The sequence below is a fragment of the Neolamprologus multifasciatus genome, chromosome 16 (genome assembly GCF_963576455.1).
Source record: "Neolamprologus multifasciatus chromosome 16, fNeoMul1.2, whole genome shotgun sequence".
NCBI lineage: Eukaryota > Metazoa > Chordata > Actinopteri > Cichliformes > Cichlidae > Neolamprologus > Neolamprologus multifasciatus.
In genome coordinates, this window is record NC_140454.1 from 29,199,114 (window position 1) to 29,225,428 (window position 26,315).

General features: G+C 40.6%; 1 protein-coding gene and 1 long non-coding RNA gene across 3 annotated transcripts in view; one reads left to right on the forward strand and one right to left on the reverse strand.

Moving 5' to 3' along the window:
• Positions 1 to 27: 27 nt before the first annotated feature.
• On the forward strand, positions 28 to 26,257 carry LOC146501035 (1-phosphatidylinositol 4,5-bisphosphate phosphodiesterase delta-4-like). Of its 2 annotated transcripts, none has more exons than XM_085134538.1 (16): positions 28 to 5,845; positions 9,161 to 9,214; positions 9,333 to 9,491; positions 11,821 to 12,049; positions 12,237 to 12,366; positions 12,665 to 12,896; positions 13,516 to 13,717; positions 13,950 to 14,094; positions 14,778 to 14,930; positions 21,194 to 21,343; positions 22,893 to 23,055; positions 23,233 to 23,349; positions 25,085 to 25,263; positions 25,366 to 25,498; positions 25,601 to 25,750; positions 26,125 to 26,257. In XM_085134538.1, the coding sequence occupies exons 2-16, from the start codon at positions 9,196 to 9,198 to the stop codon at positions 26,214 to 26,216; spliced, it is 2,253 nt and encodes a 750-aa protein (XP_084990664.1). In that variant the 5' UTR covers positions 28 to 5,845; positions 9,161 to 9,195; the 3' UTR covers positions 26,217 to 26,257. The 2 variants fall into 2 exon arrangements, with proteins under 2 accessions (XP_084990664.1, XP_084990663.1); XM_085134537.1 differs by having other exon boundaries at positions 28 to 3,988.
• LOC146501036 (uncharacterized) overlaps positions 13,745 to 26,315 on the reverse strand; it is a 178,230-nt gene continuing 165,659 nt past the window's right edge. The window contains exon 2 of the long non-coding RNA XR_014869696.1: positions 13,745 to 16,844. This is a non-coding gene — a long non-coding RNA (uncharacterized LOC146501036). The remainder of the gene's footprint in view (positions 16,845 to 26,315) is intronic.

Below are 26,315 nucleotides of genomic sequence, written 5' to 3' on the forward strand. Positions count from 1 at the left end.
GAGAAATGAGGAATTCTTTCAGGACATATCAGAATTTTACAGATGTTACTCTTCAGGCACTGAAGAGTAATGATCAGCTGTATTGGATACCTTTGTTTAGGAGTGCTATCGTCACAGAGCTATCAGGTTTCATCTACATAAAGGCATATTAAATAGGAGCTATTCTGTTTACTTCTACCTGCATGTCTTCATCCTTAGATTTAGATTATTATTAGATTATTCAGTTCAAAATAATCCATATTTATCTCATACTGGGTTTATCCTCAGTTTATCTCCTGTCTGAAACAAGAAATTCTAGCCCCTTCTTTTTTAGGTCAACTTTTCCCTCACAACCAGAAGATTTCAACAGCCTGAGATGACCATATTAGTGATACACCCTCTCTATAACTTCACATAGATCAATGAGTAGATGAAAACTGTGAAACAGAATTTGGAGCATTCTGAAGCCTGAGCTGGCCCTGTAGCCTTCAAAATAAATACACCACCTAGAACAAGTTACTTAGTTTAGTGTCTGCTTCATAAAGTTAAGCCAACATTCAGCTTGACTGTATCAGACTAAAACTAAACTCCTCATAGTTTAGTTTTAGTCAACTATAATCACCTAAGCTTAAAAACTAAAACACGTGGGGACAAAAACAGTTTGGTTAACTAAAATAAAAACTCGATTTTAGAAAAATTTAAAGTAACAAATAATTTCGTGAACTTGGAGAGCTAAAATAAAATTTGCAGTTACAAAGCAAATATGCTCAGTTTTACCATGTTTAGTTTTGAACATTTTATTGCATCTTGCCTGATGAGTCAGTGATGTCTACAAGACTGAGAGTCGACTGCTTTCAAAAAGTTCTCTTTTTATTGTAGTGTCTGTTTATCCTAAATCTTGCCTCTGCGTGGGCTCTTACATAAATAAAGCAGCTTATCTGCTAACTGGAAGGTCACTGGTTTGATACCCAGCTACTCCAGAGTACCCTTGGGCAAGATACCTGAGTTGCTCCATCCTTGTGTGAATGTTGGGTTAAAAACACTTGTAGGACTGAGTGAACAAAATTGGTAGTAAGAAAGTGCTGAGAGTAGAAAAGCAATAGAAGTACCTGTCTATTTCAGCTACAGTGAAGGTGTCAGGGTTATTCTGCAGCCACCTTGTCTTTTTCTGAATCTAAATCATCGGTGTAATTTGAGTCTAAATTATAAATTAAAACTAATCAAAGAAATATAAAAGAAATACTGCTTGTGATTTTCTCCAGAACTTTCCTCTAACTGAAGTTGGAATGAATGAATGTGTTTGCAGTAAATAAAATTGACCACTAGATGGAGACGAGCACATCTGAGCACTCACTGGTTTTGCAACTTTAGATTAAATGTAATAATAGCAGTAACAGCAGTTCAGTGTTTTAACCCGGAGCTGGTTTATGGGTGACGATGTATAAATATGTTACATAACACATGAGGATTGTTTCTGGCATAGTGGAGAAACAGTTTCTGCAATCAGGTAAGACCAAAGCAGAAAACGCCGAATCATCCTTTTCACTAATGTATATTTCAGTCCCCTATTGAAGTATTTTTTTTTTTACTATTCTGAGCTAATGGGTAAAAAAAAAAACAAAAAAAAAAAAACTAACGGTAGTGCTGTGCAATACTTAAAATTTTTGTATCAATGCAATATGAAATTTTTTTTTTTTACAGGACGAGTATTGCCAATACCAATAATTTCCTCTTATAAAGGCATAAGTCATGACTTATGAGACGAATCATCAATAATTTACAATTCACTGAGTTTTACTTTACCCAACAATCCGTTAATATAGCAAAACACACCTTTCAGCTTTTCGTGTATATTGAAACTGGCTTTTTTTGGAGAGAAGGAAGGAAATGCGCCTGATTCAAAAGCACTTTTTGCTATAAAACTGACATGATTATCAACACAAAGATTCAGACATCTTTCATAGCACATGTTTGAGGTATATTTCTTTTAAAATAAATTTACAAGTAACGCAACAGAGTGGACTGCATACTGAACTTGACTACAATATACATAAAAACTGCTATCAGCCCTATGAATGAGTATCATGGCAGAACACTATTGAGATCTCTTATTTCCCTCTGATGTTTTGCATGCAGCATAGGTTTTTCCACGCGAGTTAAAGAAGTGCGGGAATAACATATCTTTTGTCCAGTGTGTTCACCTCGTTCCCGAAGCCTTCCTTAGTCACCGCATTTACATTGGTGATTGCAGTGTGTCATTGTGCACTGGATGGATGCGCCGACTCACCGGACCGGCTCGCTATCAGTTGTTTCGAATGAGAAGCTCCTCACCTTCTGTTGTGTCAAATTTTATTTTTTTTAAAAAAATTTTTAAGTCATCCAGACTCTACCTCCAGGAAACTTAAGCTGTGCGGGGGGCACCTGTGACTTTTTTCACGCAGACACATCATCAGGTAGTGATTCAAGGAGTTTGCTTTTGCTTTGTGTTCTATTGTAGAAGCACACATTTTCTGTTTCAGCCAGTCATGTACAGTTACCTTTGAGAATCCAAATTTGAAATTGAGATTCAAATTCAATTATTTTTGCAGTTAACATCAAACTCTGCAGAGTTATTGTAGATGTATTAAATTACTGGGTAGGAGATCAAGAAAAGAAGGGATCTCCACTGAGGCTGTTTATGTTAAAGAGCCAGAGTTCTGTGCTAAACCGCTGTCTCTGATGCTGAAATAAAATAATTCTTTATTATTTATTTGATTTGTATGGTCAGCAAAGAGGAGTGACCATCAGCTGAGAAAGCACTAAAGCTGTGATGTTTGCTTTGAGAGTGTTGATGGAGAAGTACCAGGAGAGGAACTGAGGTCCTGCATGAGGAAGTGGCAGAGAAGTATGAGGAGTGTGAGGTGTGCAGCAGGAGTGACTTAGCTTCAAGGGATTATATCAGTGATCTGTTCTGAGCCTTTTCTTGTTTACAGTGGTGATGGGCAGTCTGACAGGTGAGTTCAGCCAGGAGCCTCCGTGGACTGTTAGGTTTGCAGAAAACACTGTGATCTGCACTAAGAATGGAAAGCAATTTGAAGAGAGCCTGGAAAAGTGGAGGTGTGGAGAGAAGAGGAATGAAAGTCTAATAGAAGCTAGACAGAATACATGTGTGAACGACAGGGAGACCAATGGAAATGTGACGGTGCAAGGAGCAGAGGTAGTAAAGATAGTCTGAGATGGTTTGGACGTGTGCGTGGGAGGTTTAAATCCATTAAACCTTTCAGTAAACTGCACCAGTTTAATATGCATGAAGTAAAAGAGCAGAAACTAGCATTGCTACCCTGGATGTCTGACCCGGTTTCTAATAATTCACTGGAGAAAACTTCAAAAAGTGTATGCAGGGTAAACATTCGAGGGTCATAGCACCATGTGGCATGGGCAGCTGTGATAGGTCTCCTTCGATGAATTTGCATGCAAGGCTCATCTTCTAGCTTGATTCGTCCTGTGTCCTCCTGTCATCTGGACATCTCCTATAAGTAAGAATAAGGCTGCAAATTGCTGGAAAACTGAGGCGAATTAAAAAGAGCCAACTCCCACATACTTTGAGGGCCTGTAACTTGATAAATATTCATAAAAAGATGGTAAAGATTTGCATGGCTTTATTAAATATACTAAAGTTATCTTTCAAATAAATGTTAATAAATGATCAGTTTGAGTATCAGTGCCAAAATGTGTAGCTTAGATGACCAGAAGTTTGGTTGTTGCTGTTGTTTCCACATTTGACTGGAGTCAAAGTTTTGAAGTTTGTTTCTTTTTCTGTCCCTTTATGACTCACCTGAATTCCCTTGAGTGATGAGCTCCATCTAACAGCCCTGCATACTTCACTAATGAGCTTTCATTTCCTTTTACCGGTACATTATCAGATCGTTGCCCCCACAGGTTCCATTAATCTCGACAACTGAGATGGGCAGCCTGCATCACCTGGTCTCCATTTCAGAGCGTATCCGGTCCCGTGGGGAGATGTTCCTAAGTATGCACTCTGTGATTTTCTCTGTTTACTGTTCATGAGGTAAAGTAGCTACAGTCATTATAAGTGTGCAGCAGGGTGCAACGGGTACATCAGCTGGACTGCGTCAGGAACAGAGATAAGAAGTAGCGCGTTAAGCATTACTGTAATCCGATTACTTTTTTGAGTAACGTAAGGTATTACTATTGCAAAAAAGTAATTAGATTACTGTTACTTTCTCATAAGCATGCTGCATTACTGCGTTACTAAACCACTATTTTGTTTGTGAGAGTGTCTCATGACGATGACGTACACGTGTGAGATATCTGTGGTAGCAACAGACGTGTGTAGATCAACAATGGATAATATGGAGTGCAGGAGAGAGTACGACCATGCAGAGGTTAAGGCTTGGACGTACTGACATTACTTTGAGTTCGATTCCAGAAAAAGTGACAAAAATCTTAGCGTTCACTGTACAGTCTGCGTGGGAAGAAAACTTCTCACTACAGCAAAAAATTAAACTTCAAATCTGAGCAAGCGCCAAGCACTCTGTCATGGAAATGTGAAATTCACAGAGAAACCCCCGGATCCCCCCACTGACATGACTGCTGCGGCACCAGGCAAACCTTCACCAGCCCCACTCCTGCTAAACAGGTGAAAATAGATTTAAGAGCAACAGGACTTAGTGCTGTTAAATCTTTGATTTTATTTATTTTTTGCTGTGTTTTACTTGCACCTATTTGAAAGAGTGAGTGTAAACACAAAAAATATTAAATTTTATATGCTGGAATATGCAGAAAATAGGTTTTAATGTTAAACAAATTTCTTCCGATCAGAGGATGTTGCATATAATTTAATTTTTGCTTGTTGCAATGTGCCAAAAGTTAAAAGATTAAAACTAATATAACATGTTTTAAAAATAGACTTTTTCATTTGATTCAATTTTATATGATGGATTATGCAGAAAAAATAGAACTGGGCTGAAAGTTCTTTATAATGTATTCAGGTTGTGCATCATGTTTTTAAAAAGCAACTAAATAATAAGTAACTAATTACTTTTGAAAATAAGTAAGCAGTAAAGTAATGGGATTACTTTATTGGAGAAGTAATTAGTAACTAATTACTATTTCCAAGTAACTTGACCAACACTGGTCAGGAACGGGGAAAGTGGTGTTTTCTATTTATGTGTTGCCGTTTGGGTCCAGTGGAGGGTTCTACTCTGTATTATAGCGGGAAATCAAGCCTCTGCATTGTGGCATACTGCCAACATATATGGCATTGGACTTTATCAGTCTTTGCTCAGTCTCTTGTAATTGTAATTATCACCAGATTTAGCCAGAGTCATTGTTATATCAGGAAAAGAGATCCACATTCTGCGATTATATCTACAGAGAACACACGGCGTGTTTTTCTCATTGTTTCACGATTTGGCTTCTTTCCACGTGTGACCTTGTTCCCACTATTGTGTTGCCAGTTATCAGTGCTGATACAGAGACCTGTTAGGCTATCTAAGCATCCACAGTGCGAGAGAAGGACAGAGGGACTGAGGAAAGTGACTCTGAGAAGAGAGGTCTGTGGACGGCAGCGTGAGGGAGTGGCAAGAAAGGAAGGAAGACTGGTCAGGAGGGGCAGGGCGGTGGAGAGGACGGGGAGGGTAAGGAGTGGTGGTGGAGGTGGGAATGGAGCAGAGCAGTGACGAGGGAATCAGATTTCCTAGCATTAAGGCTGCAGAAAGGGGAGGGGAGAGGCTGGGCCAGTTTCCCCTTCAGACCCTCTCAGACTTTAAAGGAGTTGAGAGCTGAGCTCAGCTGGACTCTGTGAGTTTCTCTTATCCACCTCTGAAAGTCTGACTTCACATCCCTACTGAGGTTTCTCCTTTAGGTAAGTCTCACTCAGATACTAAATCACTTAAATCCGTTTTTGGATGAGTCATGTTTGTTTTCTTTAGCTCAGCTGGCTGCATGACTTTGCCAAAGTGATGCATCGTAATGTTTCCTATTTCTGCGTCTGCTTCTCATTTACTGTACACGATCCTCCCTCCCCCAGCTGCACTTTAGATTTAGATATAGTTTTACTGGACTGGAAAGAGCACTGGCAGTGCTTGTTCACTTGAATCTGTTACAGGGTTGTGTGCAGATGTGTGTAGAGCCCTGGGTAAATATCCCCAAAGCTTCTGGGAACATCGAGCATTATGCATTAAATACTTTTAAATTAAAACTACAAATTAGAGGCATTCACAGAGAATAAAGACAGAAGCTGCTGGCTGTCATGATTGGCCTGTTTGTTCTCAACATATCCCCCTGAGTCATGTCCTTGTGTGCTTGTGTGTCTGCATGTGGTCAGTATACTCCCTGATGAAGTGACTGTGTGTGACTCACAGCCCTCAAAATAAAACATAACGTGAGCTAAGCGCAGCTTAAAAGTTTGGATTTTGAAAAAGGGCGTGTTAACCTTTCCGCAGAGGAGGTGGAAGGACTCTGATGGAGCATGAAAATGTCTGCAGTGAAAGCACGAAAGCATACATTAGTTAATTGAGCCAATAGCTTTCAAAAATAAGCTCTGCTTTAATGCTCTTGGATTGAGAAGCAACTGCAAATACATTCCTCGTATCACTTCAAGCATACTGTGGTGAGAGCTTAGATAAACTTGCCCCGAGTGGAGGGGAGGTTTGGGAGAGAGCAGCTATAGCAACTTTGAGATGGATTGTTTTGATGCACATTTATCAGTGAACAACAGATAGAAGGAGAATGTCAGCTTTCATTGACACGCAGCAGCCAGTCTGCAGTGCACATCAATAAACTGACACACTGTCAGTTTATCTACTCAGAATGAGACGCTGAAAGCAGCAGATCATTGCTAAAGGTCAAAGTCCCCCCTAAAATCAAATGTACATGTTTTTCCTGTACTGTGTAGTGCTTTATCTCCACTTACATGTTTATTTGGTGTGAGTTTCACAGCTTTATATCTATCAGCTACAAAAATGTCTGCTAAATGTTTCTCACCTCGGTGCGCTCAAAGCATCAAATAAAAAAATACATTCAAAAATTCCTTGTTGTGAATAGTTTCACTGGGGAACTATTTTCTTTCTTCTATCCTGTCCTGTCACTGTATAACAAGCAAGCGCTTCTCCTCTCATCATCAATGGACAGTGACTGTGGTTTAGTGGAAAGAAAATACTTCCTCAGTGAAACTTCACACAAGATTTGCATTTTGTTTGTTGATGAGAGATAGCCTTTATTTGTCAGTTGCAGGTCTTTTGCCCACAACCGAGATGACAGACCTTGCCGACCGTACATACAATACACAAACATCACATTGGGGAGACAGGTCAGGCTAGGTAGCGAGGAAAAAAACATCGAAATGTGTAACACAGAAGGATAATACAGGAATGCACAGATATCAACACACCATAGCACAATAAACACAGACAAGCAACATGGGAAAGAGTTCCAGTGTGTACATCTGATCTGGGACCGCTGCAGTCTTTCGACTGCGCCTCCAACTGACCCAATGTCCACATCAGAGGGGAGGTAAGCGTTGGAGGTGGCGTTGGATCCGGGGTAGGGAGGGTGATGCGTCGGTGAGTGCTTATCAGTATCAGTATATGTATGTGTGTGCGTTTCCATAGTTCAGCTGAGACAGTGTCCTTCGCCCTGCCAGGCTAAGTAAACAGTCTTCCAGCCAACCCAGGTGGCCTTGCATGGAATGGGAAGGAACAGACTAAACACAGTCGTTATCAGGGTGTTTTGTTCAGCTCCGGCCTTGTAGCTGGCGCAGAGAGGGTATCCACATGAAGTGATGTTATTTTTTTACTTTAGTGCGAACAGCTCATATGAATTTCAAAGCAGTTCTACAGTCCAACACTGGTCTCTTAATCTCCCGTTGGAGAGCCGCTAGCTTCGCCATACTTGCGTTCTGTGATGTTGTCATTTCTTGTGCTCAAGGAGCCGATTTCAGAGAACTCACGGCAGTGTGCCTCCCCGAGATGTCATCCAATTTTGCGCCCAGAGATGTTATTCCGGGCTAGCCCTTCCGAGATGTATCCAGTCTGCAGTCAGAGATCTTATTCTGAGTATTCACAGCAGCCGTAGCCTCTCCAAGATCTTATCCGTGCTGACTCAATGAGCCCATTTTGAGAAACTCACGCCTCTCCCATCGTTCCAATCCCAGCGGGCAGCCTTGTGGGGGTTTGAACAGCCGGTTCCGCTTTCTTAATTCTTCGATAAGTCAGGGCCAAGCCAGCTCCGATCCGATTCTCCCTGGACTAACTGATTCCTAGAAAGAGTAATTGCACTTTTTAAACACCCTCCACCCACGCACACGTACACACTCTCCTACACCCACAAGATGGACAAACAGCACTATAAGCCAGAGGAACAACCTGTACATTTGGTTTTACTATATATTATATTATTGTAAAAACTCTGATTACATTATGTAATTTAAATATTAGCAGACATATAGGCACCTATGTTTGCAAAATAGAGCTTAATTTAATTCCAAGAAACTGTTGAAATTGCACTTCTTTTTCCTATAATGAAACATCAATTATCTTATTATCTGGTGTGTTTAAACCTCTTTAGACCGCCAGATAGGGAAGTTTCAAAACTGCCATCTCCTGTATCGTTACACATTGTTTTTGCTGGAGATAGAGTTGCAGAGAGTCAGTGGAGACCTCCCAGAACAAACTCTTCAGTTTAAAGTAACAGTAAAGATTTTTCCTACCATCAGTGGCTCTGAAGATTCATTGTTTATACATTCACCTAACAGGCAAAAGATTTCTGGTTTGATCTTGGGAGGAGAAATAAATCCCTTTGGGGTTACATCAGGAAGGGCATAAAAATCAGCCAAATCAAACACGCAGTGTTGCTCACTGCGGTGATCCTGCGTGAAAAAGAGACCAGCCAAGAGAAGCCCGGTCTTCTCACCATCCAACACACATCACTGCGTCTGGTTGTTTAACTCAATGCCTGGTCGTTATCCAGCACTGCAGCAGGGAAGTGCTGAGTAAGCTAAAGGAAAGAAGCAAAGTGAGTTTGCGTAATGATACAAATCAGACCCAGAGAACACCTTCTGAACAAACAAAGATGGATATTATACTGTGATTATTTGCTGATTGAACTTTTGCAAAATCGGTTTAGTTTGGATTCAGGGGGAAATATTTGGAAGCGCTCACTGACATCTGGTTCTTTTTAGAAACACATTTCCACTGGCATGCGTCGAGCGTAGAGATGGATCCTGAAGGTTCACGTGAGTAAAAGTCTATTCGCTCACTCTGCGACGCAGAAGTTCTGACCTTTAAGCTGACTGTTAAATTCACCCCGGCTCTGATAGTGCAGTGTGTGAGAGGTTTGTGATCTTTGTGCAGGTATCCAAGATGATCCATACATTCAGGTGATGATGGCCGGGTCGACTCTGAGGAAAGTCAAGTCCCGCTCCTGGAAGAAGAATCGTTATTTTCGCCTCCTGGAGGACGGCTTGACGATCTGGTACAAGTCCAGATGGGCGGGGAGAGGCCACTCCACCTGTAAGTGCAGAAGCACACCTGTGTGTAATAGCTCTTTATTCATTTATTATTCATTTGGTAAATATATCATCAAACAAGCTGCTTTCTGTATTTTATGTTGTGGGGTTAATGAACCAAAAACTAAAACAAACAAACAAACAAAAACTCATTAGAGGCTTTAAAGCATATGTAATTTATTGCACATAAAGCTTATGCTCATGACCGTGCTCATCTGAAGGGAGGAGCTTCGTACTGAGAGGGAGACTGTACTGGAGAGGGCTGTTAAAATTATACCTTCTGCAGCATTATGATGCAGACCATATCTACCCCACTGGCCCTTTCAGGGTCACATAACCCCCCTTTTTTTCTTTGCATGCTCCTTCACTGCAATTTAATTTATTTTAGCATTTCCTCTTGAGAAGAAAAGTTGTTGTTAGGATGGATGTTTTTAGGCTGTTTCTTGTGGACAGATCCAGGATAGCTGTTGCCTCTGTTGCTAGTCTTTATGCTAAGCTAAGCTAACCACATTTAGATTTTTATGTACACATTCAGGCCTATTCTCATTCACCCTGAGGCCTAATCACTTAAACTAATGTCACCTGTAAGTAGGGTTTTTTCTGGATAGAGGAAGTTGTTTTTTTTTCCTGAAGGCTTGCTAATCATGCCAGCATGCAAAGTCCCAACACAAAGACTCATTCTGAGCTAGAAAAATATTCTAAGGGCTTAAAAATGAGAGACTAAGGAAGGGATTATAAATATTTCACTCATATCACATTGATGACACCAAAAAGTGTTTTGGGGGACTTTGTGTTTTGTTTTTGTGTTTTTTGCTGTCATGGCTTCAGACCTGATCCAGCAGTGCCTATGATTAAACCGCAATACTTTCTTGTTTATTTACATGTACAGTAAAGGCTTTCCTTTCCTCATTTACAGCTGTTTACATCCTCTAATGATATTAGTTATATTATATTTGTTGCTGCTGTTTTTAAGCTTTTGGGCTCACCTGGCAACTCTGTGGTTAACAACACAAAGGTGTAAATTGTGTAACTCCCCAGGGAAAACCACAGACCCACAGCAATGCAAATGAAAGTTTATGAGGAGGTAGAGCAGGTCCATCTACTAATTGAAGCTTGAGCGCTTGTGCAAATGGGTGAATGAGGTATATTATATATATTATATAGCTTTGAGTGCCATATAAGAATCAGTCCGTTTGCCATTCAAAGCAGTTCTAATCTTCACAGACTTAGCAGGTTGAGTCTGAGTCTGGAAATATGGACATGGCATACATGAGCATGGTGTTACTGTTCTCATCTAACTGTCAGCAACAAAGCAAATAGGCACATTTCCCAAAGAGACTGTGCTGAGCTTATCTCAGCACGGTGGAGTCCTTTATAAACTGATTACCGACAGAGCCAAGCAGGCTCTAAGAAGGCCTGAGTTTTACTACATAAGAATTGATTATAGAAACAGCCATGGTGGTATTTCTTATGGCTTCATTTGGCCTATAGTGACAATGCTGTCTGGACAGCACAATTCAGCCACAGGCCCATCGCATATTGGCCAAATGACGGGTGCGCAGTGGTACTAAGGGCCACATCTGCCCTACAGAAGCTTGCTATAATCTATATCAAGCCCACCTCATGACATTTGGACCACATCTGGGCCAAAACTCATAAGAATACAACTGTGCTCAAAACCTTTTTTGCATGTCCCAATTTTGCAATTAGAAAAAGAAAACTTCATAATTTATTCGTTCAGATTATTCTTGCTAAACTCAGCATTTCCTGAGTGGTCATCCACACCCCACAGTCTGACTGCTGTAAACTATGTCAAACCACCTGATGACCTTTAGGCTGCATTTTGTCCACATGACATTTTGCAGCATCATAGCTAAACCAGGTTGGGTAATTACTTATAAAAAAAAAACCAAACTAAGAATAAGCCCCACATCTAAATTAAAGAGCTGTTTCCCCCTGATGGATGATACAGTAGAGATACACCATCTGACCTCCCCAATCCAAGTTTAACCCAGTCCAGCATTCTTTTGTTTTAAGAAGTATATTTGACAACATATAAAAATTAGTTTGTAGGTTTTCTTGCTATAGTAAAACATGAGGGGTTTCCAGCAATGTTTCACAAGCTGGGTCGAAGTGCTCGGGCTCAACTAAAAGTGAGAATATTTGTTATTAAAAAAAAAAGAAGCAAAGTCCCAAGAATCCGTCTGCTTCAGAAACGAGTTATTGTTTGAAACACAATGACAGGAACTCACACAACACACCTCAAACATATGAAATGCATCAGTGTAAACCTCGAAACACTGAGCTTCCTCCATGTGATGATCATGTTACAGTCTCGGTGACTGACTTGGAAGCGGTGCGTGAAGGACATCAGTCGGAGGTCCTGCAAAGCATTGCAGAGGAGTTCCCTGCTGAACTCTGCTTCACCTTGGTGTTTCACGGCCGCCAGGGAAATCTGGACCTTGTGGCCGAGTCCCCAGATGAGGCCCAGGCCTGGATCCAGGGTGTGCGCATGCTGATTCACAAAACTCAAACAATGGATGAGAAGGAGAGGCTGGACCAGTATCCTTTAACTGTGGTGTTTATTCTGGTATTGGCTGATATCAGACACACTGGCAGGCGTCTAAACAAAGCTCCAAAGCTTTTAACCTTTTTTTCTTTCCCTCTGCAGTTAGCAGGACATTTTTGAAGTTTAAAAATATTTACTCAGCTATATGTTAGATCTGGGTTTTCCTCAGCATGTCCTCAGGTGGGTCGGGGACTGGTTTCATAAAGCTGACAAAAACAAAGACGGGAAGATGAACTTCAAAGAAGTGAAGAAGCTGCTGAAGATGATGAATGTAGAGATGAATGAGGACCATGCTCTTCATCTCTTCACGGTAAGAGAAAGGAATCAGCGATTAACCCTGAGCTCTGACTTCTGCTCCCTTAAAAGACTCGTGAAGGATTCAGAGCTTTTCTCCAGATTTTTTAGACCTGAGATGTTGATGGTGAATTTATTATTAGCTGCTGCAGTGTTCGGGTCAAGGAAGGGATTAGAAATTAATATATCATAGGTTCAGCTCAGTTTGCTGAACTTACAAAATTACAAAACATTATACAAAAAAATATGACTATTAGAAGAAAATAAACTCCAAATATACAACAAGTAAGAGACTTTTTCTTTTTTCTCCTCAGATGGCTGATAAGTCAGAGAGCGGCTCTTTGGAAATCGAGCAGTTTGTCTTTTTCTATAAGATGCTGACGCAGAGGGATGAAGTGTTGGAGGTGTTCCAGGACTACTCTGAAGATGGAGAGAAGCTGATGTTGGAGGAGCTGCAGAGCTTTCTGAGCGTGGAGCAGCACGAGGGAGAGCAGAGCGCTCAGCACGCCCAGGAGCTCATCGAACGCTACGAGCCGTCTGAGACAGGTAACAAAGTGAAACACTGCACCCTCATCTAGAGACCTGCACCTGAGGAAGCGCAGGACTGTTGCACAAATGCTATGAAATACAGCCACACCTGTTTTCCTGTAATAACAGGAACACACAGAAGCTGTTTTAGTGTATTTATTGTAAATAAAACCAGAGAAAGCTAATGTGGTATTGACCCAGTTCAAGGAGATATAGGTTACTGCATTATTATCATTATTATTATTATTAAGGTGCTTTATATTGTAAGATAAAGACTCACAGTAATACAGAGAAAACTCCAACAATCAAACAACCTCCCATGAGCAAGCACTTGGTGACAGTGGGAAGGAAAAACTCCCATTTAACTCGAAGAAACCTCCGGCAGAACCAGGCTCGGGAAGGGGTGGCAGTCGGGGTCGATGGGATACTAAGATAAGAAAAGAATTTTTAAAAAGAAGAAAATAATATGAAATCATAAGAAAATTGTTATAAAAAGGAAGCTAATGTCTCCTGCGACACTCTGCTGTTTGCAGATGGGTTTAACATCACGCTGAGTGCAAACCACAAAGATGCTTCAAACAAGATTTATTCTTGCTTGATTCTGAAGAAAAGTTTCCCTGTCTTTATCTCTGTGCAGCCATGAAGCAAGGCGCCATGTCCTTAGATGGCTTCCAGATGTACCTGCGCTCCCAGGAGGGCTCCATCTTCAAACCCGAGCATCAGGACCTTTACCAGGACATGAGTCAGCCGCTCAGCCACTACTTCATCTCCTCTTCACACAACACCTACTTACTGGAGGACCAGCTACGGGGACAGAGCAGTTTGGAGGCCTACATTCAGTGAGGACAACCCAGACACACCACAGACACACACAACTTCATACACTTGTCACAAAGTGGTAAATTAGCTAAATAGACCAAAACAGTTTTTCTGTATTAGGCTGTGAACCATTTTTATTTTTGTTTATTGTAACCTTTTAATGTGGGAACGTGTTGAACCTGACTCATTGCAGCCCTGTTGGCTGTGTGGTGATGACAGGTTAAGAGTTAAAATAACTGTGTGTGTGTGCAGGGCTCTGAAGAGAGGCTGCCGTTGTGTAGAAGTAGACTGCTGGGACGGCTGTGATGGGGATCCTGTTGTGTATCATGGTCACACTTTGACTTCAAAAATCCTCTTTAAGGACGTCATTTCAACGCTTAAAGAATACGCCTTCAGGGTGAGCAGCTTATGAAGCACTGCTTCACCTAACTGTACCTGTTTTTTTATTTATCTCTACTGTTTTTTTTTTTAGCTTTGCAGCCCACTGATCAATAAGCAATTTCCCACTTACTGTTACTATGCTGTACACAAGCCCCTCTTTGCACAATTTCCAGTGAAACTAAGAGATCAGGTTACTGTGCTCTTCTTATTGTCCAGCACATTTGGGAGTCTTTCCTTCTAATGAAGCCACTAATGAACACTAATTAAATTCCACTAACCCCTAATGTATTTGACTGGGCTGTGCGAACCTCAGTCCAACACAAAAACAATTAGATAAATTCAAAACAGTCTCTGCTGCCAGTAATGGAAACAATGTGTTTATTTCTGCAGATATAATTTACAGGACTGTGTTTGTGTGCCCAGAAAAGTGTAAAGCTCACATTCACTTAGTAACTTTCCCTGCCGCTGGAATCCAATGTTCTCCTGCTGAGTGACCCACATGGAAAACAACCAGGAATTTCTAATGTGTCTCTGCTTGATCCTGCTCAAACTTTCCTACAGAGCTTCATAGGAAGATGTGATGAGGAATCTGTTTTGGAGGAATGTGGAAACTTATGCTCAACAGTGCAAAGACATTTGCCACTTGGCAAAACACTCTCTTGTTCGTTGTAACTATATTGCATCTTATATGTTTGGTAGGCGTCCGAGTTCCCTGTCATCCTGTCGATTGAGAATCACTGCAGTGTGGAACAGCAGACGGTCATGGCCCAGTACCTGACACAGATCCTGGGGGACATGCTGCAGACCACCCTGCTGGATGGACAGGTCCCTCAGCAGCTCCCATCTCCACAGGTCAGAATCTGACAGTTAAACCATGAGAATGTTTATCATTTAATAGTCATATTAAACTCAAGGGTTCAATCATTCAGTCATTTACCAGACACGTAAGAGGATAGTTAAACTCTAACATAGTGACCTCGGAGAAAGGAAAGATAAAAATTTGAGGCCAGATTGAAAGAATGAACAAGTCCAGGAATGCAGGATTTGTTTGAGAAGCAATAGATATCGAATTCAAAGCTCGAGGCTCCAAAATCCTGGACCTAGAACTGAACTGGTAATCTTGCATTTATAAAATGTCAAATACTTCTCTGCTTCCTAGATCACATGGTCACAAGTATTTGCAATAATTCTGTTCCAGCTTTATGTTTTTATCTTTGCAGTCTATCAGAGTAGTTTTGCATGATTCACAGTTCAAAAATAATGCATATGTGTCTTACACTGGGCCTCAGTGCCCTCAGCTCTCAGTTCTTCTGTCTGAAAAAAGGTGGATCAACCCCCCCCCCCCCATCAACCTCTAAAAAAACCCATAAATTTCCATCCTGCCTTTATCTCCACTCGTACTCAGTATAAAAAACTCAGACATTTTAAGGATCCTGTCATGGTCGTTGTAATATTTGTTTCTTTTGTTTGCTGTTTCCCTTCACCATCTACATTCCTTGATCTATGTCTTTTAGTTACTTCTTGTTCCATGTTGAAAGATACTTCTGTCTTGTTCTTGCCTTTGTCATTTCCGCTCCTTTCTCGATTGTCTGTTCTGCTATCATCATTTCCACCTCCCAGCCAGTGCTCTTTTAACATTCAGGCTGTGGTTGAATAATCTGTTTTTCTGAGGAGGGTAGGCGGTGAAGTAATGTGGAAAGTGCTGGCATGGCAGCCTTTATAAAAGCTGTCAAAAGTCCAAATACTCTCAGAGCAACAGTGCTACTAGGGATGGAAATTCATAAGAATTTAGTGATTCCAATTCCATTATCATTACATTATATTGAAATCACTTTTTGATTCTCATTAGTTCTTCTTTGAGAGTCATCATCGCTATTCACTAAGCAGCATATTAAAGAGATTGTGATCATTTTGTGGAACAAAAATAAATGTCCATATCTATGCTGTGGACTGCTCTAGCATTTCCTCCTCTGGCACATGAACTAAAATCAGCTGATTGTAGTACAAGTACCCACATAGCAAAATTGGTAGGGCCTGGATCTGCCCACACAATGTGCTTACACATGGCCCGCATACCGCAAAGAATAACGGCCCAGATCTGGGTTGCCAGAGGTGGCCCACACACGGACCAGCACAAGGCCAGTTGCAGACACACTGGTGTGCTGGCCCAGAACAGTTTCACCTCTGGCCCCAGATGTCAGCCTAATGTGTACCTTAATCAAGCCATGTAATAACAACATGTGCCAGGACATAATAGTGCAAAAGTAACATGATGAAACTCTGTTCAGACAGTGAATGGACTGACTCTTTTTTTAGCGCTTTTCTTCTCTCCCGGATCACTCAAAGTGCTCTATACAACATGCCACATTCACCCAATCACACACTTTCTCTAAACTGAGTGCTTCCTAACTAAATTCATACACAGACATGCAGACTGGAGGAGCCAGAGATCGAACCACCAAACTTCCAATCAGTAGGTGACCTGCTCTACCTCCTCAGCTTCCTCCTCAGTAAACTCTCACTAGGTTTTGGATAAAGTGTACGCTCACAGACCTGTCAAACCTGCATTTGAAACGTTGGCTACCATAACAGTATAGTATTGCAACATGGCATTTGGATCTTCTAACTAAAATAGGAAAATAGGAACATAAATATTGCCATAATTTCAGATTGCACTTGAATTTTGAAGGGAATGGGTGAATGAGGCATGTTGTATGCAGTGCTTTGAGTACTCCGGGAGAGAAGAAAAGTGCTATATGAGAATCACTCCATAGCTGAAATCACAGGTTTAAAACCACAAGCATTGCTTCTTTTCTCTCTTTCAGCTGTGACTTTTATATTAAGCTAGCATTTAGCATTTTTAAAGGAAAATTTTCAGTTTTGGTGATTTTCTTTTTCTTTTTTCTTTTTTAAACCTTAACTTGTTTAGCAGTTATGCTACACTTAGCCGAGAGGAATGAAATGTTTTTGGATAACACCCTGATGATTTAACCGGAGGAAAAACCTGATGACTATTAAAAATTCAGTAACTTTTTAAAGATTAATGGTCAGCCTGTGTCTTATTATCCATCCTACACACAGACTGAAAGTACTTGTTCAATTCAATTCAATTCAATTTTATTTATATAGCGCCAAATCACAACAAATGTCGCCTCAAGGCGCTTCATAGATACAGAGAAAAGCCCAACAATCATATGACCCCCTATGAGCAAGCACTTTGGCGACAGTGGGAAGGAAAAACTCCCTTTTAACAGGAAGAAACCTCCGGCAGAACCAGGCTCAGGGAGGGGCGGCCATCTGCTGCGACCGGTTGGGGTGAGAGAAGGAAGACAGGATAAAGACATGCTGTGGAAGAGAGACAGAGATTAATAACAGATACGATTCAATACAGAGAGGTCTGTCAATACATAGTGAGTGAGAAAGGTGACTGGAAAGGAAAAACTCAATGCATCATGGGAATCCCCCGGCAGCCTACATCTATTGCAGCATAACTAAGGGAGGATTCAGGGTCACCTGGTCCAGCCCTAACTATATGCTTTAGCAAAAAGGAAGGTTTTAAGCCTAATCTTAAAAGTAGAGATAGTGTCTGTCTCCTGAATCCAAACTGGAAGCTGGTTCCACAGAAGAGGGGCCTGAAAACTGAAGGCTCTCCCTCCCATTCTACTTTTAAATACTCTAGGAACAACAAGTAGGCCTCCAGAGCGAGAGCGAAGTGCTCTAATAGGGTGATATGGTACTACAAGGTCATTAAGATAAGATGGGGCCTGATTATTTAAGACCTTGTATGTGAGGAGCAGGATTTTGAATTCAATTCTGGATTTAACAGGAAGCCAATGAAGGGAAGCCAAAACAGGAGAAATATGCTCTCTCTTTCTAGTCCCTGTCAGTACTCTTGCTGCAGCATTTTGGATTAACTGAAGGCTTTTCAGTGAGTTTTTTGGACATCCTGATAATAATGAATTGCAGTAGTCTAGCCTGGAAGTAATAAATGCATGAACTAGTTTTTCAGCGTCACTCTGAGACAGGATATTTCTAATTTTAGAGATGTTGCGCAAATGGAAGAACGCAGTCTTACATATTTGTTTAATATGTGCGTTGAAGGACATATCCTGGTCAAAAATGACTCCAAGGTTCCTCACAGTGTTACTGGAGGCCAAGGTAATGCCATCCAGAGTAAGAATCTGGTTAGATACCATATTTCTAAGCTTTTCAGCGCCGAGTACAATGACCTCAGTTTTATCTGAGTTAAGAAGCAGAAAGTTAGTGGCCATCCAAGTCTTTATGTCTTTAAGACATTCCTGCAGTTTAACTAATTGGTGTGTGTTATCTGGCTTCATGGACAGATAGAGCTGGGTGTCATCTGCATAGCAGTGAAAATGTATGCTATGTCTTCTAATGATGCTGCCTAGGGGAAGCATGTATAATGTAAACAGAATTGGTCCTAGCACCGAACCCTGTGGAACTCCATAATTAACCTCAGTGTGTGAAGAGGACTCTCCATTTACATGCACAAATTGGAGTCTATTAGATAGATATGATACAAACCACTGCAGTGCAATACCTGTAATACCTACAGCATGTTCTAATCGCTCTAATAGAATATTATGGTCAACAGTATCGAATGCTGCACTAAGGTCAAGAAGGACAAGCACAGAGATGAGTCCACTGTCAGAGGCCATAAGAAGATCATTTGTAACCTTCACTAAAGCTGTTTCTGTGCTGTGATGAACTCTGAAACCTGACTGAAACTCTTCAAATAAGCCATTCCTCTGCAGATGATCTGTTAGCTGTTTGACAACTACTCTTTCAAGGATTTTTGATATGAAAGGAAGGTTGGAGATTGGCCTATAATTAGCTAAGACTGCTGGGTCTAGAGATGGCTTTTTGAGTAAAGGTTTAACTGCAGCCACCTTGAAGGCCTGTGGTACATAGCCGATTATTAGAGATAGGTTGATCATATATAAGATCGAAGAATTAATCAATGGCAGGACTTCTTTGAGCAGTTTTGTAGGAATGGGGTCTAAAAGACACGTTGATGGTTTGGAGGAAGTAATTATTGAAGTTAACTCAGAAAGATCAATTGGAAAAAAAGAGTCTAACTTAACATCAATGGAACTAAGAGTAGCTGTAGATAATATTACATCTGTGGGATGATTATTGGTAATTTTTTCTCTAATGATAAAAATTTTATTTGTGAAGAAGTTCATGAAGTCATCACTAGTTAACGTTAAAGGGATGGTTGGCTCAACAGAGCTCTGACTTTTTGTCAGCCTGGCTACAGTGCTGAAGAGAAACCTGGGGTTGTTCTTATTTTCTTCAATCAGTGATGAGTAGTAAGCTGTTCTGGCTTTGCGGAGGGCTTTCTTATAAAGCAACAAACTATTTTTCCAGGCTAAATGATGATCCTCTAAATTTGTGACACGCCATTTCCTCTCCAGATTACGAGTCATCTGCTTTAGGGTACGTGTTTGAGAATTATACCACGGGGTCAGGTACTTCTGATTAGAGACCTTAGTTTTCACAGGAGCTACAGTATCCAGAGTCGTACGTAGTGAGGAGGTGAAATTATTAACAAGATAATCGACCTCTGTTGGGGTAGCGTTCAGATAGCTGCTCTGCTCTGTGTTGGTACAGGGCATTGACGATGATAACAGTGGCTGGATTATATTCTTAAACTTAGTTACAGCGCTTTCAGAAAGACATCTACTTTGATAAAGTCCACTCTCCACTGCTGCGTAATCAATTATTGTAAAGGTAAATGTTATCAAGAAATGATCAGACAGGAGAGGGTTTTCAGGAAACACTGTTAAATGTTCAGTTTCTATGCCATATGTTAAAACAAGATCTAGAGTGTGATTAAAGTGGTGGGTGGGTTCTTTTACATTTTGAGAGAAACCAATTGAGTCTAACAACAGATTAAATGCCATGTTGAGGCTGTCATTTTTAGCATCAACATGGATGTTAAAATCACCCACAATAATTATTTTATCTGAGCTCAGAACTAAATTAGATATAAAGTCTGAGAAATCAGACAGAAACTCTGTGTAAGGCCCAGGTGGACGATAGATGATAACAAGTAAGACTGGTTTCTGAGTTTCACAGCTGGGGTGGACAATGTTAAGCATCAGGCTTTCAAATGAATTAAAAGTCTGTCTTGGTCTTTCATTAATTAATAGACTGGTGTGAAAAATTGCTGCCACACCACCCCCTCGACCTGTGCTTCGAGATTTCTGGTAGTTAGAATGACTCGGGGGTGTTGATTCATTTAAACTAACATAATCATCCTGCTGCAACCAGGTTTCTGTAAGGCAGAGTAAATCAATTTGTTGATCAATTATTAAGTCATGTACTAACAGAGACTTGGAGGAGAGAGACCTAATATTTAATAATCCACATTTCACTGTTTTACTCTTTGGTTCAGATGTGGATACTGTATTGTTCTTTCTTTGTGATTGTTTAAGTTGTTTGTTGCTGGTTTTTAGTTTGTTTTTTGTCTTTTTGGAAGCAGACACAGTCTCTATGGAGATGGGTTTTTGGGGGGGTAGCAGGAGGAGAGAAGCTGCAGAGAGGCGTGTAAGACTGCAACTCTGCTTCCTGGTCCCAACTCTGGATAGTCATGTTTTGAGGGGTTTAATAAATTTGTCGATATTTCTAGAAATGAGAGCTGCTCCATCCAAAGTGGGATGGATGCCATCTCTCCTAACAAGACCAGGTTTCCTCCAGAAGGTTTGCCAATTATCTATGAAGCCCACATCGTTTACTTGTATAACTCTTCTCCATTAAAGCACTCAGGACAATCAATGCTAACTTAAAGTAATGGCTGTGAAAAATCCCACTGAGGTTTTAGCCACTTAAAAGGGGGCACATTGATGCATTTACAATAAAGCACAAGAATATGGAACACCTTTATTAGAAGTGTGTGTATGAAAAAAACTAAAATTTAGTCTTCAGTGACTTTGTCCTTTTTATTGTACCCACATTCTAATGGCAGATCCAAGTGGCATATATGGATATGGCTGTGTAACTATGTTAAAATAAGATAATCATTTAAACACTTAAATTTAAAGAAAAAGACAGTGGAAAAGTGGACATGCTCCCATATGTCTTCATTACAGGAACTGAAGGGCAAGATTTTGCTAAAAGCCAAGAAGATTGGTGGCCTAGAAGAATATGTCGATGAAACCTGTACAGATGAAGTGAGTGATGAGGAAGAGATGGCCAGCTGCGATGCTGAGATGGCTTCGACAGAAGATTCACCTGACAAGGTAGATGCATACAGTAACTACTTTCTCTCTGTGTTTCCATAGTTCATATCAAAGTGGGAATTAAAACAGATAGAGAGCAGAAAAAGGGAACCATATAGATAGTAAGACGAGGCAGGATTGGATGGTGCTTGATAGCAAAAGAAGTCAGGAAACTTGGCTGGGATTCAAGAGACACAGAGGCGAGACAAGAGTTGATGGGAGATAGTGAAAGAGAAACAGGAAAGAGATATTTCAGGCCAATACGAGATGCACTTAAGTGAGACACAACTTCCAGTCTTCTCAGCCTGCACTTTGAAGTGAAGGAACTATATTATCTTCAAAGTAGTGCTTAAGATGTGCTAATTTTTACACTTAAAGTTTACTAATGGGTCAACCTTGGAGGCAGTGAGAGAATGACTGTAATTATTTGTGGCTTAAATAAATCCATTAATCCATAAGAGTAAATGAGAAAGAGACCAAAATGTAAGAAATCCTAATAATGTTAATCACATTTTTCAAAGCTGATATATTCTGCTCATAGTTTTAAGAGGGAGTTTTTCTTTCTTACTGTAACCAAGTGCTTGCTCATAGGGAATTGCCTGATTGTTGAGGTTTTCTCTCTGTTATTGTAGGGTCTCTACCTTACAATATAAAGCATCTTGAGGCAACTGTTGTTCTGATTTGGTGCTATATAAATCGAATAAAACTTCTAGATCTTTGTTCCTATTTTAGACTCAAACCTGACTTGACAGTCCGTCAAGTATCACAAGCATATTGTTTTTGTTCCTTTCCCTTGAAGCCACAAGGAGGTTAGAGCCTTTATTCTGATTGGCTGCCCCTCCTGAGATGATCATTTTAGAAATATCTTGCCTCTCTCTCTGACATCACAAAGGCCAAGAATAGAAAAAAACTATGTGAAACCAAGTCACAGAGTTTGTTTACACACACTGAAACAGTGTCCATGTTTAACACGAGCATCCGCATACACATGTTAGATAATAAGAAAAAGCAGTTTATTATTCTGTATCCTCCTGGTCATATAGATGAAAAGCTGGTAAAGAAATAAAACTTAGCTAAACCTAGACTCTACATATACTACATATACAACTAAAATATTGTCAAAAATAGGGCTGTAAATAAATAGTAGTTAGCCAGTAATTTGTCCAATACCCTCGTAAAATTGAAAAGACTTTATGAAAAATCTGGGTAAAAACAGTTTGAAAATGTTCTGTGTAAATGCAATAAACACTGGACCTAACACATAGTCACAAATGCCATGTCTTAAATTAAAATGTATATTTTTTTTTAATAAAATTGAGAATTCTTCAGTTTTTAGGCGACCACTTTTTCTGGCAAACACAAATGGATATTAAATAAATAATTAATATACTTACTATACTGATTCAAATGCACTAGACTGACTGATAAATATTACATATTACAGATATTAAGGTTAGCTGAATGCACAAGGTTAGGGCATCACCTTTAATTACCTGGCATGTTTGAATGTTTAAAGTGATGTTTTGAGCTTTGTTGACTAATTATATATTTTTATGCTGCCTCTTTGCAGAAGTCTAATGCAAAATCCAGAATGTCCAGGGAGCTGTCAGACCTGGTGGTTTACTGCAAGAGCGTGCACTTTGACGGCTTTGAGCATGCCCGTTCACACGCCAAATGCTACGAGATCTCCTCATTCTCTGAATCCAAGGCCAAGAAGCTCGCTAAGGAAGCAGGTAGACGAAGGAGTAGTATATTCCTCAGATAATAAATGAGCTGTTAAATGATTGTGACGTGTCATACATGTGTATTACAATATTTGAAACTGTATCTGACTTAAAGGTGGAGAAGTAGGTGGAGTTATCTATGCTGTAGAAATCTATTGCATTTGTTCTCTTCAAACATTTCCTCAGGGACGGACTTTGTGCAGTACAACACACTGCAGCTGAGCAGGACGTACCCCAGCGGCCTCAGGACAGACTCATCCAATTATAACCCCCAGGACATGTGGAGCGTGGGCTGTCAGATAGGTGAGGACAAGCTCGTCCTCTGCTGGTGCAAAATCTGAAATCACCGCCAGTGCAAAACCGGTGTATCCATTAGGGTTAAGTACGACCTCCTTATTTTACACAGTGTAAGAACGCCTGAATGATATTGATCAGAAATGCTGTTACGAAAAAGCAGTAGCATTAACTGGGTTTTTCTTCCTGTAGGCGAGTATAATATTTGCTAGTCACCATATGTGTGATGTTTTTTGGTTTAGTGCATCCAGAAAATTGCATTACTGATAGTTTAGAAGTCCAAACAAGAGGAAAGTTTTTGCACTGGTGTCAGCACACGTACTAAAAGTAATTGGTAGGGAGTCATTTCTGTAATGCTTGACCATTCTGTCAAATATTCAGGTTATGTTATTTGTATCTGCAGGTGGATTTGGTAAATGAGTACTAGTTATATATATTTCAAATTTCTGCCAGATGAAAAACTTTGGCTTCCTCGTCACAGTTTCAGGGTTTTCTTTTATCATGCTGGAAATGATGTGTTTAAGGTCTTGATGTATTGTTGAGTTTGAGGCGAGGCGTCTGTCATGCATCCGTCCTATAGTACTGGTCAAAATTTAATCAAACTTGGATACACGCACTGATCACTAATGGGTCTTCAACTAAACTATACTCAAGGTCAGCATCACATTTGTCGTTCCACCGGCAGTAATGTGTGAATTGTGATGAATGGTGAATCGGATGAGCTCGCACATTACCGATGTTCTGGTATTTAAGTTGTTGAATTCTTGTTTTTTGCGGGCAGCTTCAGTTATTATGAGTTCTTCATTTTTTCTTCTTGTGTTTTTAGTTTCTGCTGTGTTTCCCTCTTTTAACATTTGTTATTTAACAAATAAATCTACACTCATCACACGAACAGGGTCATAGTTCACCTGTGGCATGTTTATATATTATCAGGTGTGGAAAACAGGTGTAAAACATAATTAACAATGACATATCCTCCTGAGAACCGAAGAGAAAGTACCTTTCAGTTTAACTTTTTTGCGATTTCCTGCCCCTTTGGAGCTAAAGGAAGTCACCCAATCACATGACACATCATTGGAAAGGTCATCCTCTATTGAGCACATCAAGACTGAGTAGGCTAGCTCAAATAAGTCCAACGATATAGACCAAAAACAAATGTCCATTACATAGGACATAAATGAATAGGCTGGTTCTCAGGAGGATATACAGCATGAGTTGTTCTTGTGAATTTGTTCCCAAATTCCACTGTATCTTCTGCTAAAGGAAGTAACAAAGGGAAGGACTGGAGTATCTTGCAGCATGTGACACTCGAGGCTATGGAGAGGCCCAACACACAGAGACCGACACGCTTTTATGGCAGTTCAATTAGACTCTTTTCTTTCCACTTCATTGTTTGCACACACACTGCTTTTACAGCTCATGCATTTATTATTGTGTAATATTATATTAGGAAGTAATTATCCTTGTGGACATCCTCAGTGCCACCCCATGTTTATTTTTAGATGGGTTAGAGCTAAGAGCTGGGTATCTAACATCATCAGGGTGGCTAAAGAGGCTTGACAGGACAGATGGTTCCTGTCACAAGTGCTCATACTGATGGTATCTGCTTAGGATGAAAGCTCGTCTCCTGTAGCCCCTTTCACATTAACTCTGACAGCTCTACAGACTCTGGGAAATTATCCTAGATTGCCTTTCAGTAAAAAAAGAAAAGTTAATCAAATTATTGTCTGCCTCTTTCCCAAAGTGGCTTTGAATTTCCAGACAGCCGGTCTGGAAATGGATCTAAATGATGGGTTGTTCAGGCAGAATGGCTGCTGTGGCTACGTCATAAAGCCCGATTTCATGAGAGATGGGAACACTCAGTTCAGTCCAGATAAACCTGAGGAGCGGGAAGGGTACAAACCACTCCGCCTATCCATACAGGTACAGAGCTCTATGAAAATCTGTTTATTTTACCTCCAGTGTGGAAATCTGAGATGTGGTGTGAGAGGTAAAGTACGCTAAAATGGTTTGCATCTTTATCAGGTGATCAGTGGGCAACAACTGCCAAAGGTGAACCAGAAAGAAGGCTCTATTGTTGACCCGCTGGTGCGAGTGGAGATCTATGGAGTACCACAGGACCAGGCAAAGGATGAGACCAGCCACATTAACAACAATGGTGACTGAGTATTCAACACTTAGACCACTCAGTGGACAAATTTTGGGTATAAAGTCGATCCCAGTTGGTTATATTCACTCCTCTGCTGCCCTCCTCCTGCAGGGTTTAACCCCGTGTGGAATGAAACTCTAGATTTCACCATCCACACCCCTGAGCTGGCGCTGGTTTGCTTTGTGGTGGAGGACTATGACAAAGCATCAAGGAACGACTTCATTGGACAGTACACTCTGCCCTTCACGTGCATCCAACCAGGTGAGCAGAGCATGGAGAGCTCCAGTGTTACCTCTTAGTACAAGAAGACTTGAGTTTGATTGCATCACACAAACTAACTAGCCTCGCTCTCCTCATGATATTTCAAACCTTTTGGGGTGTCCCAGGCCATAGGTGATGTCATCATCAACAATAAGCCTGTAAAACTGTAAAAAATAGTCCAAAGTTTAAGCCCTCCTTCTTTGCATTTCATATTTTCCGAAACCACTCAATGCATTGGATTCTTGGTAAGCAGATTCTGGCCCCCACGCCGCATAATAGACACTGTTGGGCTTTTTGTCTCTAATATTCGGAGGCTCTTTTTCTAGCATTAAAAAGTGCCTTGAGACTTGTTTTGAAATTCTTCTTTTTTCCAGGATATCGTCACATACATCTGCTGTCTAAGGATGGAACAGCTATCCCGCCCTCATCGCTCTTTGTTAACATCAGCATTTCTGAGCTCACATGAAGAACAACGAGAAACCAGATGTGGTCACAAGGACGACATGGAGCAGTATTTCGATCTGCCAACGCTACATAAGACTGTCAAAATGAACCACATGGAACA

Excerpts from the sequence above, each read along its gene's own strand:
- LOC146501035 (XM_085134537.1), top strand. The coding sequence starts at position 3,922 with ATGGGCAGCCTGCATCACCTGGTCTCCATTTCAGAGCGTATCCGGTCC. Across the intron at positions 13,718-13,949 it reads AGTTTGGAGGCCTACATTCA|GGCTCTGAAGAGAGGCTGCC; the intron begins GTGAGGACAACC and ends GTGTGTGTGCAG. Across the intron at positions 25,499-25,600 it reads CAGCCACATTAACAACAATG|GGTTTAACCCCGTGTGGAAT; the intron begins GTGACTGAGTAT and ends CTCCTCCTGCAG.